Raw genomic sequence first — 11,321 nt, forward strand, 5'->3', positions numbered from 1 at the left:
CCGATAAGTACTTAGCCTCACCGGCCGATGGCGCCACTCTCGCAAAATAAATATTCTATCACGTAGTACAACCTTCTCGATGGTTACTGTCAAGATTTCAGCCGGATCAGAGTTGTAATTTATTTTTGAGAGCGTGTGAAAGCAACTGTGTCCGTTGATTTTTGAAAAATGGAAAAAGAGCAGTATCGGTCGGTGATTCGATTCATGTTTTTTGAAGGGAAATCGGCTACCACGGAGGATAACGTGACAAAAATTTACGATCTCGTATTGGCAGATCGACGATTGAAGGTGCGCGAGATAGCTAAGATTGTAGACATCTCAAAAGACCGTCATGTCCTGCATGAAATTTTGGGGCATGAGAAAGCTGTCGGCGCGATGGGTGCCGCGTTTGCTCACTCCGGACAACAAGCACAACCGTGAGACAACTTCAGAGCAATATCTGACGCTGTTTAAGCGCAATCCGAAGGAGTTTCTGCGTCGTTTCGTGACAGTCGACGAAACATGGATCCACTGGTATACAGCAGAGACCAAGGAACAGTCGAAACAGTGGACTTTACCCGGCGAAAGTGCTCCGAAAAAGGCGAAGACTGCCCCATCGGCCGGAAAGGTGATGGCCTCCGTTTTTGGGATTCACAAGGTCTGATCTACATTAACTACCTGGAGAGGGGCAAAACGGTCACAGGGCTGTACTATGCCGAATTATTGGGCCGATTCGACGTCGAATTGCAGAAAAAACGGCCCCATTTGGCGAAGAAAAAAGTGCTCTTCCACCATGACAACGCACCGGCTCACACCTCCGCCGTCGCCATGGCCAAATTGGTCGAATTAGGCTACGAACTGCTGCCCCATCCACCGTATTCTCCAGATTTAGCCCTGTGCGACTTCTTTTTGTTTCCAAACTTGAAAAAGTCACTCGCCGGGCAGAAATTTGAGTCGAATGAGGAGGTAATTGCTGCCACGGTTAAAGAAGTTGGAGCATCGCTGGGCCAAGTGTATCGAACTAAAAGGAGACTATGGTGAAAAATAAAACGCCACTTTTCCAAAATTTTCGTTTTTCTTTTGTAGGTTAAGTACTTATCGGACCACCCTCGTATATAGTACATGCTGATTTTTGTGGTCCTGTTGACGGTTTTATGTATTTGGTTTTTACCAATCCTCATTCAAAATTAATTTATGTAAAAGAAATGAAGAATATTATAGTAGCTATTACTCTAGAAATATTTATCATTGCAGGAAAGCATGTAGTATTAACTGTTTAGACTTGAGATATCTTACATACCGCCTTTGGTATGCAAGCAATTTTCTTTTTGTTTGATTGTTAGGATGTTAGGAAGGTTGAGAAGAGGTTAAAAAATTTAGTAACGCGCACTAATGGGAAAAAGCCTTCAAGGCATAAAAAACCCATTTTTTTTAGAAAATTAAAAGGAGTATGTCAATTGAAGATGAACAAAGGTTAACCGCAACGACGACACACAAAATAATGCATGAATAGGCACAACGAAAGTTAAGAGAAAAAGAAACAACGAACTGACGATTTCAGTGTACTTTTTTGATCGATCGCAAATACACGCACATTCACTTACTTTACAGGTGGATACGCCAACGACTTTGTTATTTTAATGCCGTTGACTATCAGTGGCAGATATACCGGTCAACGCGGTTGACTACGAAGTTACGTTTGAATCGCTGGCATACGATATTTGTCGGTTATAGTTAAGAAACGCTATTAACCGCAGGAATACGACTAGCTGTTTATTAGTTAATTGCGCAATACGTTGATTTATGTCTTTGTATTTAAGTTGAACTTTCGCTGCAGATAGTTGCACGCGTGCGGCTGCTCTCGACGGCGATTACGGTAGTACTGCCTTGTTCCCTCCAAAAAAACGACCTCATCGACACTTGCTTCGCTGAAAAGAGCGTCAACGAAACTACAAGAGAAAAGTCGCCTTCATGTAAATTACAACGCGCGTACATAGAAACATTGTTACATCGGAACACTAACATATATTAATAATGGATAACGAACATTAATATTTTATATTTGAAACGCGTTTTCTAAAAAAAATTTACATCGAAACAATTATCGGAATGGATTAAAAAATTTGTAATTTTGACTGCTGAAAACTCTATAATTCAGATTTTCCAATTTCGAAACATTTTCCTTTGATCAATTCTAAATTCGGATTTATCATATTACGTAGGTACTTTTATTTTAGTTATTGTATAAATGAGATACATTTCACTTGATAACTATAAATTTATCTTTAGTTAGTTAGTTATTGGAATCGGTGTTAGTCAACTTTTAAATATTACATATATAACGGAACTTTTCTAAATGAGTATTAATGTCTTCAAAATTCTAATTTGGTTTGATTCAAGTTTTTTACAGACTGAAAGTCTACACAGCCTTCTTAAATAAATATCAACCACATCAAATGTTTCTTAGTTATATTTGAAATGTGTCTATTTGAAAAAGAGTGAATGAATGTTTTGTGAAAACTGCAATAATTAGATTGAACACAAATCAATATTAAAAGAGCACCAATGGTGACAAAATTACAAGATCCAAACTCCCTGTCAAAGCATATCAAAACTTTATTAATTTTTATTCAATATTTAGTTTTTAATAATAATGAAGGTCATTTTCCTTAGTTTGTAATACAAAGAAGATCTAATCACCGTGATATTTTAAGTGATATATTAAAATAAAAAAATTATATTCAATTTTTAAAACCTAATTATTGCATACTAATAATTAATACAAAGAAAATTGGAATCCTTGTACCTAATTGTAACATTTATTCAAAGTGAAACACAAAGACATTGTAATGTTTTCAATTTTCATACTAACAATTTTGCTTATGGGTGAGTATAATTACTGTCTTCAAATATTTTAGATTACTTGAACATTGATCTGTTATCAAAGCAGCAAACAATATCAAATTAGCTTTTTCTCTGAGAATTTTCAAAAATTTGTTTGTAATACCCATACAAATGAATAATTATTATCCAAAAGCTCTTCAATAACTACCTAAAAATAATAATTTCAATGTTACCTGTATGTTAACTGTAATGAATTCTTCAAATTTTCTTAAAGTAAATGGAAAACATAACATGTAAAAATACAATGAAGTACCTACTACTAAAATGTAGACGAAATCTCAGGTCACTCACCGAGGAATATTGGGAATTATGAGGTTCGAAACTCGCTTAAGTGGAGGATGAAAAAGACGATCTGATCCTTTGTTTCCATCAAGCTCGAATTTTCTTTTAACTGCACTCATATTAGCACCAAGACAACTTGGTCGAATAGCTATTGGGCTTAAGCTCCGTCTAAAAAAAAATCAATCCTTAAATAATCAATTAAATAAACTAATGCCTATAATATCAATTAATAAAACAGCTGTACCTTGTAGCAAAAGCTTTTCTAGTAGGGCTAGGTGATAAGGAACTATTTTTCCATGTAACCACATGAAAATTTGGAGAATAACAATGTTGTTCATTCATATTTTTCTGACTCGGTGAAAGTGAGGCCTGAGATGGAATTTTTCCTGATCTATTCAAGCTGAAGAAATCGGATGTCTTCTTGGAAATCATTTTTTTTTCTGTTTTTAGTTGTGACAGTACTTTTGATGAATTAGACAAAATTGATGATGACGATTCTGCCGAAGAATCTTTAAATGAAAGACCTTCTGTTTCAAATGTTAAATCTTCCCATGATTGAGAAATTTGCATTGTACTATGAATTTCTTTCTCATGTGCTGCTTCTCGTCCAGCTACTGCATCTATGCACTCTTCCTGTCTAAGTTGATTAACACGTAACGTAAATTTAGGTACTGTTCCTATTGAGTTATTCTGCAAATTAAAACAAGCCCTACATCTTAAGAAATGTTATACGACTACCTTAAAATTTGTTGATTTATCTGCAATTTCAGATTTTCAATTATACTATTGCTATCATTAAAAGGTATAAATAAAATGTAATAATTTAAGTTGCTAAAATATTTTAGTGGTGAATATAATTGTGATATATACATTAGTGTACACATATGTATATATTATGGATGCTATTATTAAAAACTATGTTTACATAAATAAGACATTATAATACTAACACTCATACTGGTACTAAATCTTCTGATTCTAGGTATGCTAGAAAATATATTGAATGTTGAGACTGTATCTCTAAAATAGAAGCAAATCTACATTATTCAATATTATTCAAAGACTAGTTGACAAATGGAATAATTTTGGTTCACCTCAACATTGGAGAAATAGTTATAGAGGGAGAATCTATTGATGTAATTGTACTGATTTCATTAATTACTGGAGCACTACTGGATCTCTTAAGATTAGTCTGCATAGAACAATTGATATTGATACTTTTTTGTCTTGGATGCTGGATATTGTTCAGAAACATTTTTATTATTTTTAGAAAAATCTTAATCTATAATCCACAAGTTTTATAAAATAATTCTCATAATATTCTGTCACCGATAAATCATTACTTATTCATTGCTCTGAATAGTTCACCTGATACATATGAATCTGTAATAAATGATATAAATATACCTTTCAAATGTTAAATAAAATGATCAAATTATTAAAACAATCATATTTACAATCAAAACTCACATAAAGAATTCTAGTTTATTTACATATTTCTTATATATGTATACATTGTTCACATATATAATTAATTAAATTATTGAATATCAGAGTAGCATAAATTATTTTTATTTTCAAATGTAATTTTATGTAAGTTGTGTCATTCAATAGTTCGTTTATTTCAAATATAGTATAAGAATTATAAGTTTGTCTCAAATCAAAATAAATAATAAATAAGCTACATCTATTATGGCTAAACTTTTGTATCTATAAGTTATCGCTATGATGATTTACCAAGTAAGTTTGGAAAATGAATAATCAATAAACTTTTTTTCTCATAAAATGTTAATTGACATAATTTTGCATGAGATGTCAGATCAGATATTGAAAATCAGATTAAAATAATAATTACATACTATTTTACATTACTAACAGTTAAGCGACAACAAGTATATTTAAACTCACCTTGTAACAACTGCTAACATTATGTAAATTTCAGTATTCAAGTATGAAAATTAATCAAATATGAGAATAAAAAATATTTTACCGAATATAGTTAATTTGATATAATTAGTTTGTCATGAGGCAAAAACGTTAATTATCAAATAAATGCTTAAATGTACAAGCATATTTTTAGTTATAAATAAATTTTTAAGCAACCAAGTATATCGATAACCGGTAGTCAGAACGTAATTTTTATTTATAATCTAAAATTTAATCAATCAGACCATCTCCGAAAACAATTAATAAAGATCAATGATGACATTATACCAATTATTGGTGTGAAAAGAAAATTAGAACTCTGTACGAAGTAGAAGTAGGGTTGTAATTTTGAGTTTATAAATAACAAAAGCATATAAATTATAAGTCACCATTGAATTTGTAATATTTCGTAAAATAGCAAAAGGGAGGTATATGTAGATATATAGCTCTGTAATTGAACGTCCGTTTATCGATTCGATTATTTGTAGAATATCTAATAACACTACCGGCCTCGTTCTAACCTACTTAATTGATGGAAAATTAAATATGAAAATGGTGTTTAACAAATTTCAGTTTTCCCAATTAAAATATAAAATCTAATTGATTTGCCTAGTTACATTTTATCCATAAAAGGATTAACAATAATGATCTCTATTTTCTTTATTTATCGATAATTTTAAATCGAGTATTTTTTTTAAATTGACCTCACTTTGTTTTATTATGGCCAATTAAAGAACACCAATAATGTTGAATTATTTTTATTAATATATATTAACTAATATCGAGCTACCTAAAACTTTTTAATTATGCGCATTTTGCGCATGCGTAACAGTAAAATTTGGATTCTGATATATCGATGTCTCAAGACAAAATATATAGTCATTTAATATAGAAGGCAAAGAAGACTGAAGCCCATAGAAAACGTCTTAGTTGATAATTTTAATTACAAACAAATACGATTTTATACTAAAAAAACTTCGTTGAACAAAAAAATAACATTACGTTGTCGTTAACACTTTTGGCTATTTCGTTTGGTTCGTCGTGGGCAGTTGCAATGTGAAATGGAATGATAGATCGAAAAAAGGTTTCAAGAGTACGAGTTAGCTAGGGCCCCTATTCTGCCCTCTACACTCCGAATTAAGTGTGCAATAAAGTATGCTTGGTCGCGCACGACTGCGGTTAGTGCGGTTTCCGACGGTTACGTTCACTTGCAAAGCGAAAGATACCCATCTTACCCCAGCTGGCGAATTATATTAAAAATTAAAAAAAATACCAGTCAAAACATCTCTAACTGTACCTGCCAAATATGTAAATAACTTAAACTGTATCCTTCTAGTTATTAAGAAAAATAATAAAAACTAATGCGTTTTGTGAGTTGTTGCAAGGGCGATAATATCCTAATTAAGCAATATTTTTACGATCTACGTATACCAAAAAACTCTACCCCGACTCATCTAAACTACAACTTCTTTACTTTTTGGAAATCATTAATATAAATAGAAAATAATTAATGAAAACCGTTCTTTCATTAACTATGCAACAGTAATGGTCAGAGAGCATGCGCAAATCACGACAGGAAAGCGGGAAAACTAAGCTGCATTAAATTTGCGTTAAAATATCAATTTATTAACGACTTCATGTGTAGGATCTTATTAAACTGTAGTACAAGTACAATGTGATAATGACTCAAATTGTATCTATTTAATTATTAAATAAAATTAATTACAAAATAAAAATTAATACTAGCTTTACGAGATATTGTGAGCAATATATTTTCGTTAATTATGAATATTTTATGATACAAAACCACCAATAACTGTACCCAGGCTGATCTTTAATTGCACTTTCTTTACTTTTTCGAAATCATCGATATAAATAGCAAAAAATTAATAAAAACCGAACTTTTAATAGCTATATAACAATAATGCTTTACTTTAACACTAGATAGCGGTGGGTCTTTCTCCGAGTCATTGATATGTTAGCAGTGATCAGCGATAAGCATTCGGTCACCCATCCCAAACTTCTTTTTCTCCTATTCTAAACGCATCTAGGTCTATTGTACACTTGTGTCTGTTCTATCATTATACCGTGTCCGAATTTCGCGTTTCAAATTAGTTTTATTCAAAAGCGGGAAAATAAGAAAATTCTCCATTGTACAATATATAAATATTGTTTGGTCACCACATATTAAATTAATGTTAGCCTCGGGAAGTATTGATTATATATTTTCAAGTACAATTCGATATGTAGCCTAGTAGTAACTAGTAAGAGTAAAAGTCCTAAGAAAGAAGTATTGTAACAAATATAATTTATATTCTCATAATATTTTTTGAAGAATTAAGAAAAATGTAAACATATCATAAAGTGTTAAATCCTAATTAGTTTATTCTTATTTGAGCTCTGTAAATTCATATATAGATCATATGATAAATTTAGTAAATTATAATTCTTGTTTGAAACATTTTCTTTATTATAGCTAGAACAGCTGACAATAAATGAGTCAATAAATATAAGATAATTATATCTAGAGCATAATACAGAATTGAAATTGCCAGAGCAAATTGAACAGAATGGAAATAGTTGATTTCGGTCCAAACAGAGTCTAATACTGAAAATGTTGAAAGTAATTGTGAAACAGTGTCAAAGTATGTTTAATTATTAAAATTTTATAGATTGATATTTATTGTTTTTAATTCTTTTTTAATTTAGATATTACAAGTCTGAACCAAATGCTAAAGTATCAAAACATACTGCTGTCGATAACAGTAACAAAGTCAACTCTTTATATTCTGTTCAATTTGCTCTAGAAATTTTAATTTGCATTACGCTTTAGACATTGTATAGGTACAATAAAGAATTTAAAATGTTTCAAACAAGAATTATAATTTACTAAATTTACCATATAATCTATGGACTTACAGAGCTCAAATAAGAATAAACTAATTAGGATTTGACAATTTATGACATGTTTACATTTTTCTTAATTCTTCAAAAAATATTTTGAGAATATAACCAACACAGCATATAATATTTCAGTGAAAAATTCCATGAAATATTTCAAAGAAACCTTCTGAAAATATTTCAGGAAGGTTTCGGAAAGTTATTTAAAATATTTCAGTGAACTATTTCGACAAATCCTTCAAAAACCTTGCAGAACCTTTCACGGAAATGTTATTTATTAAGTTTTGAAATATTTTGATGAAACCTTGCAGGAAACTTGCAGAAATATTGCAAGAAATATTTCAGGAAAGATTTCAAGGAAGTTCCAGGGAATATTTCTGGAACCTTGCGGAAACCTTTCACTGAAATATTGTTTGTTACGCTTCAAAATATGTCGGTGAAACCTTGCAGGAAACTTGCACAAACATTGCAAGAAATATTTCAGGAAAGATTTCAAGAAAGTTTCAGGGAATATTTCAAAATCCTTGCAGAAACATTGCAAGAAATATTTTGAGGAAAGATTTGAGGTAAGTTGCTGAGAATATTTGTAGAATTATTGCCATATATTTCGGTAATAGTAGCTAAAATACTTCGTGGAAATGTTTCTGAAATCACAATTGTATTATACGTCTCTTTCTCGTGATCAACTATGTAGTCCTCTCGACTTTAGATCGATCCGGGCCGATATTCACAATATTTTAAAGCTCCAAACTAAAGACCGTTTGATAGGACGTCCCCAGCGCCCTCCCACGGCCCTTGTAAGTATCCGGCAAGCGCTCGCGCTCTCATTCTTTCACTTTGTGTCGAACTGCTTGGTTCGTCATCAAAACAGTCCTCGGTTTTTTCTTTCAAGTTGGGTCGCAGACTTCATTCCCCTTCTAATGAGTGTAGTTCCTATGAAGATCTCTTAAAAGACGAACTTATTCATCTGTTAAAAAAGAGGAAAAGAAGACAAGAGCTCAAACAAGGCAAAAAATCTCGCGAATCTTGGAGGAACAGATCGTCTCGACGATCACCGCACTCACCACACAGACATCGGCGTAAATTATCAGGTTCTCATTGTAAGTACATCAGCTATTAATGGTATTCTCACTTTTAGTAAAAAACAGGAACGAGACAACATACACACAATCCTGATATCACGCTGCTTGCTCTGCCATTACCGGCATACGGTCAGGTATTTACCGAACCTGTGAGCGCACCAAAATTGTGCAAATATTTCTCGTACGCTCTAATCCACCCAGAAAAGTTAACGAATATTCGTTCTAGATAAGCCTCGTGACGTTTATGTCGCTATAAGCGCAATACACACAAGGAGAGCACACGTCACGGGCTCTAACCGGCGAGGCAGTGCAATTCGACTCCTCCTTAAAGTAAACAAGTGTCGAATTCATCGGTCTAAAAGACACGATTCTCAGAAAAAGAGACAATTAACGCCCTAAACTCTAAGTTTGTAGCGCGGCCTTCCTAGAACTGAATCAATATATTTTCAAATGGCTTAAGTCAAAGGTAACCTCTAATGAGTGCATAGTTATTTCAAATTGTAATGCACGCATGTCTCTTTCAGCTCGTAGCAGGAGCTACTCGAGTAGCTCATCGAGCTCTGAAAACAACTCTTGTTTTGCCGTACTACCGTGTTTACACAAAAATCTGTGCAGCGACAACTGTAAGGATAAAAAACTCCTTTTTCTTACTTGTAATCAGCCATATAAAGCTGTCACAACTGCAACATTAGGTCACTGAGTTAAAGATATCTTACATAAAAGTGGCTTGGATATCAACATCTTTTCAGCTCACTCCACGCGACACGCGTCGACTTCGGCGACGAAAAGGAAGGGTGTCGATATAAACACGCTCAGAAAGACAGCAAGTTGGACACAAGCCTCTAATACGTTTGCAAGATTTTATGATCGTGAAATTTTTGTCGACAAGAACACTTTTGCGAATGCTATAGTTAATATTTAACGTTTAAATGCGGATATTATATTGGAATGCGACCCTCCTTCGTTTCTTTTATGTGTTTATTATATATCTCTAACATAAATAAAAACCATAAGGACCATACAATTTTATTATTTAACGCAATTTTCCTTCTCTTTATCGTTGCAACTGCTTTGAACATCTACATAGTTGATCACTTCGGAAGAGGCGTTCATACAATTATGATAGAACTTCACTTACAGGTAAGTTCGTACAATCATATAATTTTTCACATTACATTTCGCAATACGTTTAGGATTCATTTCTGGAAATATATTTCTTGATGATTTTAGAATATTTGTAATAATATTTGAACAAAATATAATTTTTTTCAAAGAAATGAAAAACACAACTTTTCCGAAAAACTTTTCAGCAATCTTGTAGAAACATTGCAAGAAATATTTCAGCAAAGATTTCAAGGAAGTTTCAGGGAATATTTCTGGAGCCTTGCAGAAACCTTTCACTGAAATATTATTTGTTACGTTTCAAAATATCGGTGAATCTTTACAGGAAACTTGCAGAAACATCGCAAGAAATATTTCATGAAAGATTTCAAGGAAGTTTCAGGGAATATTTCAAAATCCTTGCAGAAACATGGCAAGAAATATTTCAGGAAAGATTTCAATGAAGTTGCTGGGAATATCTCTAAAAGTCTTGCTAAGATATTTTTCAAATAATTACTGAAATATTCATGGGAAATGTTTTTGAAATCGTGCCACAATTTTTCAAATAACATTTTGCAATACATTTAGAAAAAGTGTCTATAAATATCAATGTTTAAGAAATATTCCATTTGTGGCAGGGAATTTCGGGCGTGTTAACCGCGCTCCGAGTTCTTCCGCCACAAGGCCTGTTTGGCTCTACCCCCGATTATTTAGGGCGCCAGACCGTCGGCTGATTACAGCGATCGTCGGGGGTAAGGCCAGTAGGGTTGCGCGTATCCCGGTCTGCCTAACGGCGACTGCGTAGAGTGGGCAGATGGGGGGAATACGCGTGGTATCCTAGCTTCAGGCCTTGGTGTCCAACTCTCGTGGCTATTTTTCCTCCTTAATTAGGGTACGCCGGCAGCTCAGGTGATGACTCCTTAAGTCAGGTCGTGAGGACGTTCGAAATCGCGCGTATATTACCTAACGAGTAACCCGAAAATATAGCGAATTAGTGAAACCCGTATGTAACCGCTCGCGGCTGAAAATCGCTAGCATGCAATAGAGGTAGGTTATCAAGTAAATTTTATATATAGATATAAAGATAATTAATCACTTTATTGATGCATTAAAATTTTCTCACATACGAGGTCGGAATGAATATGG

The 11,321-nt window shown here is 33.0% G+C and overlaps 1 protein-coding gene and 1 long non-coding RNA gene across 11 annotated transcripts in view; one reads left to right on the top strand and one right to left on the bottom strand.

Annotated features, from left to right (window-relative positions):
- The window catches only part of LOC131663042 (uncharacterized), a 234,051-nt gene extending 229,877 nt beyond the window's left edge, over positions 1–4,174 (top strand). The window contains exon 3 of the long non-coding RNA XR_009301822.1: positions 4,148–4,174. This is a non-coding gene — a long non-coding RNA (uncharacterized LOC131663042). The remainder of the gene's footprint in view (positions 1–4,147) is intronic.
- LOC131663041 (PPP2R1A-PPP2R2A-interacting phosphatase regulator 1) lies at positions 1,934–6,117 on the bottom strand. Of its 10 annotated transcripts, XM_058933099.1 has the most exons (7): positions 5,481–5,865; positions 4,636–4,888; positions 4,260–4,548; positions 4,116–4,185; positions 3,410–3,855; positions 3,175–3,333; positions 1,935–3,027 (listed from the first exon to the last, which is right to left on the bottom strand). In XM_058933099.1, the coding sequence occupies exons 3-7, from the start codon at positions 4,418–4,420 to the stop codon at positions 3,021–3,023; spliced, it is 843 nt and encodes a 280-aa protein (XP_058789082.1). In that variant the 5' UTR covers positions 4,421–4,548; positions 4,636–4,888; positions 5,481–5,865; the 3' UTR covers positions 1,935–3,020. The 10 variants fall into 10 exon arrangements, with proteins under 10 accessions (XP_058789088.1, XP_058789091.1, XP_058789082.1 ...); XM_058933105.1 differs by lacking the exons at positions 4,636–4,888; positions 5,481–5,865 and adding an exon at positions 5,882–6,039 and having other exon boundaries at positions 1,934–3,027; positions 4,260–4,533; XM_058933108.1 differs by lacking the exon at positions 4,636–4,888 and having other exon boundaries at positions 1,934–3,031; positions 3,137–3,333; positions 5,074–5,865.
- Between the last annotated feature and the right edge of the window lie 5,204 nt (positions 6,118–11,321).

Source organism: Phymastichus coffea, unplaced genomic scaffold (genome assembly GCF_024137745.1).
Source record: "Phymastichus coffea isolate CEN01 unplaced genomic scaffold, Cenicafe_Pcof_1.1 PCOF00030, whole genome shotgun sequence".
NCBI classification, from domain to species: Eukaryota; Metazoa; Arthropoda; class Insecta; order Hymenoptera; family Eulophidae; genus Phymastichus; species Phymastichus coffea.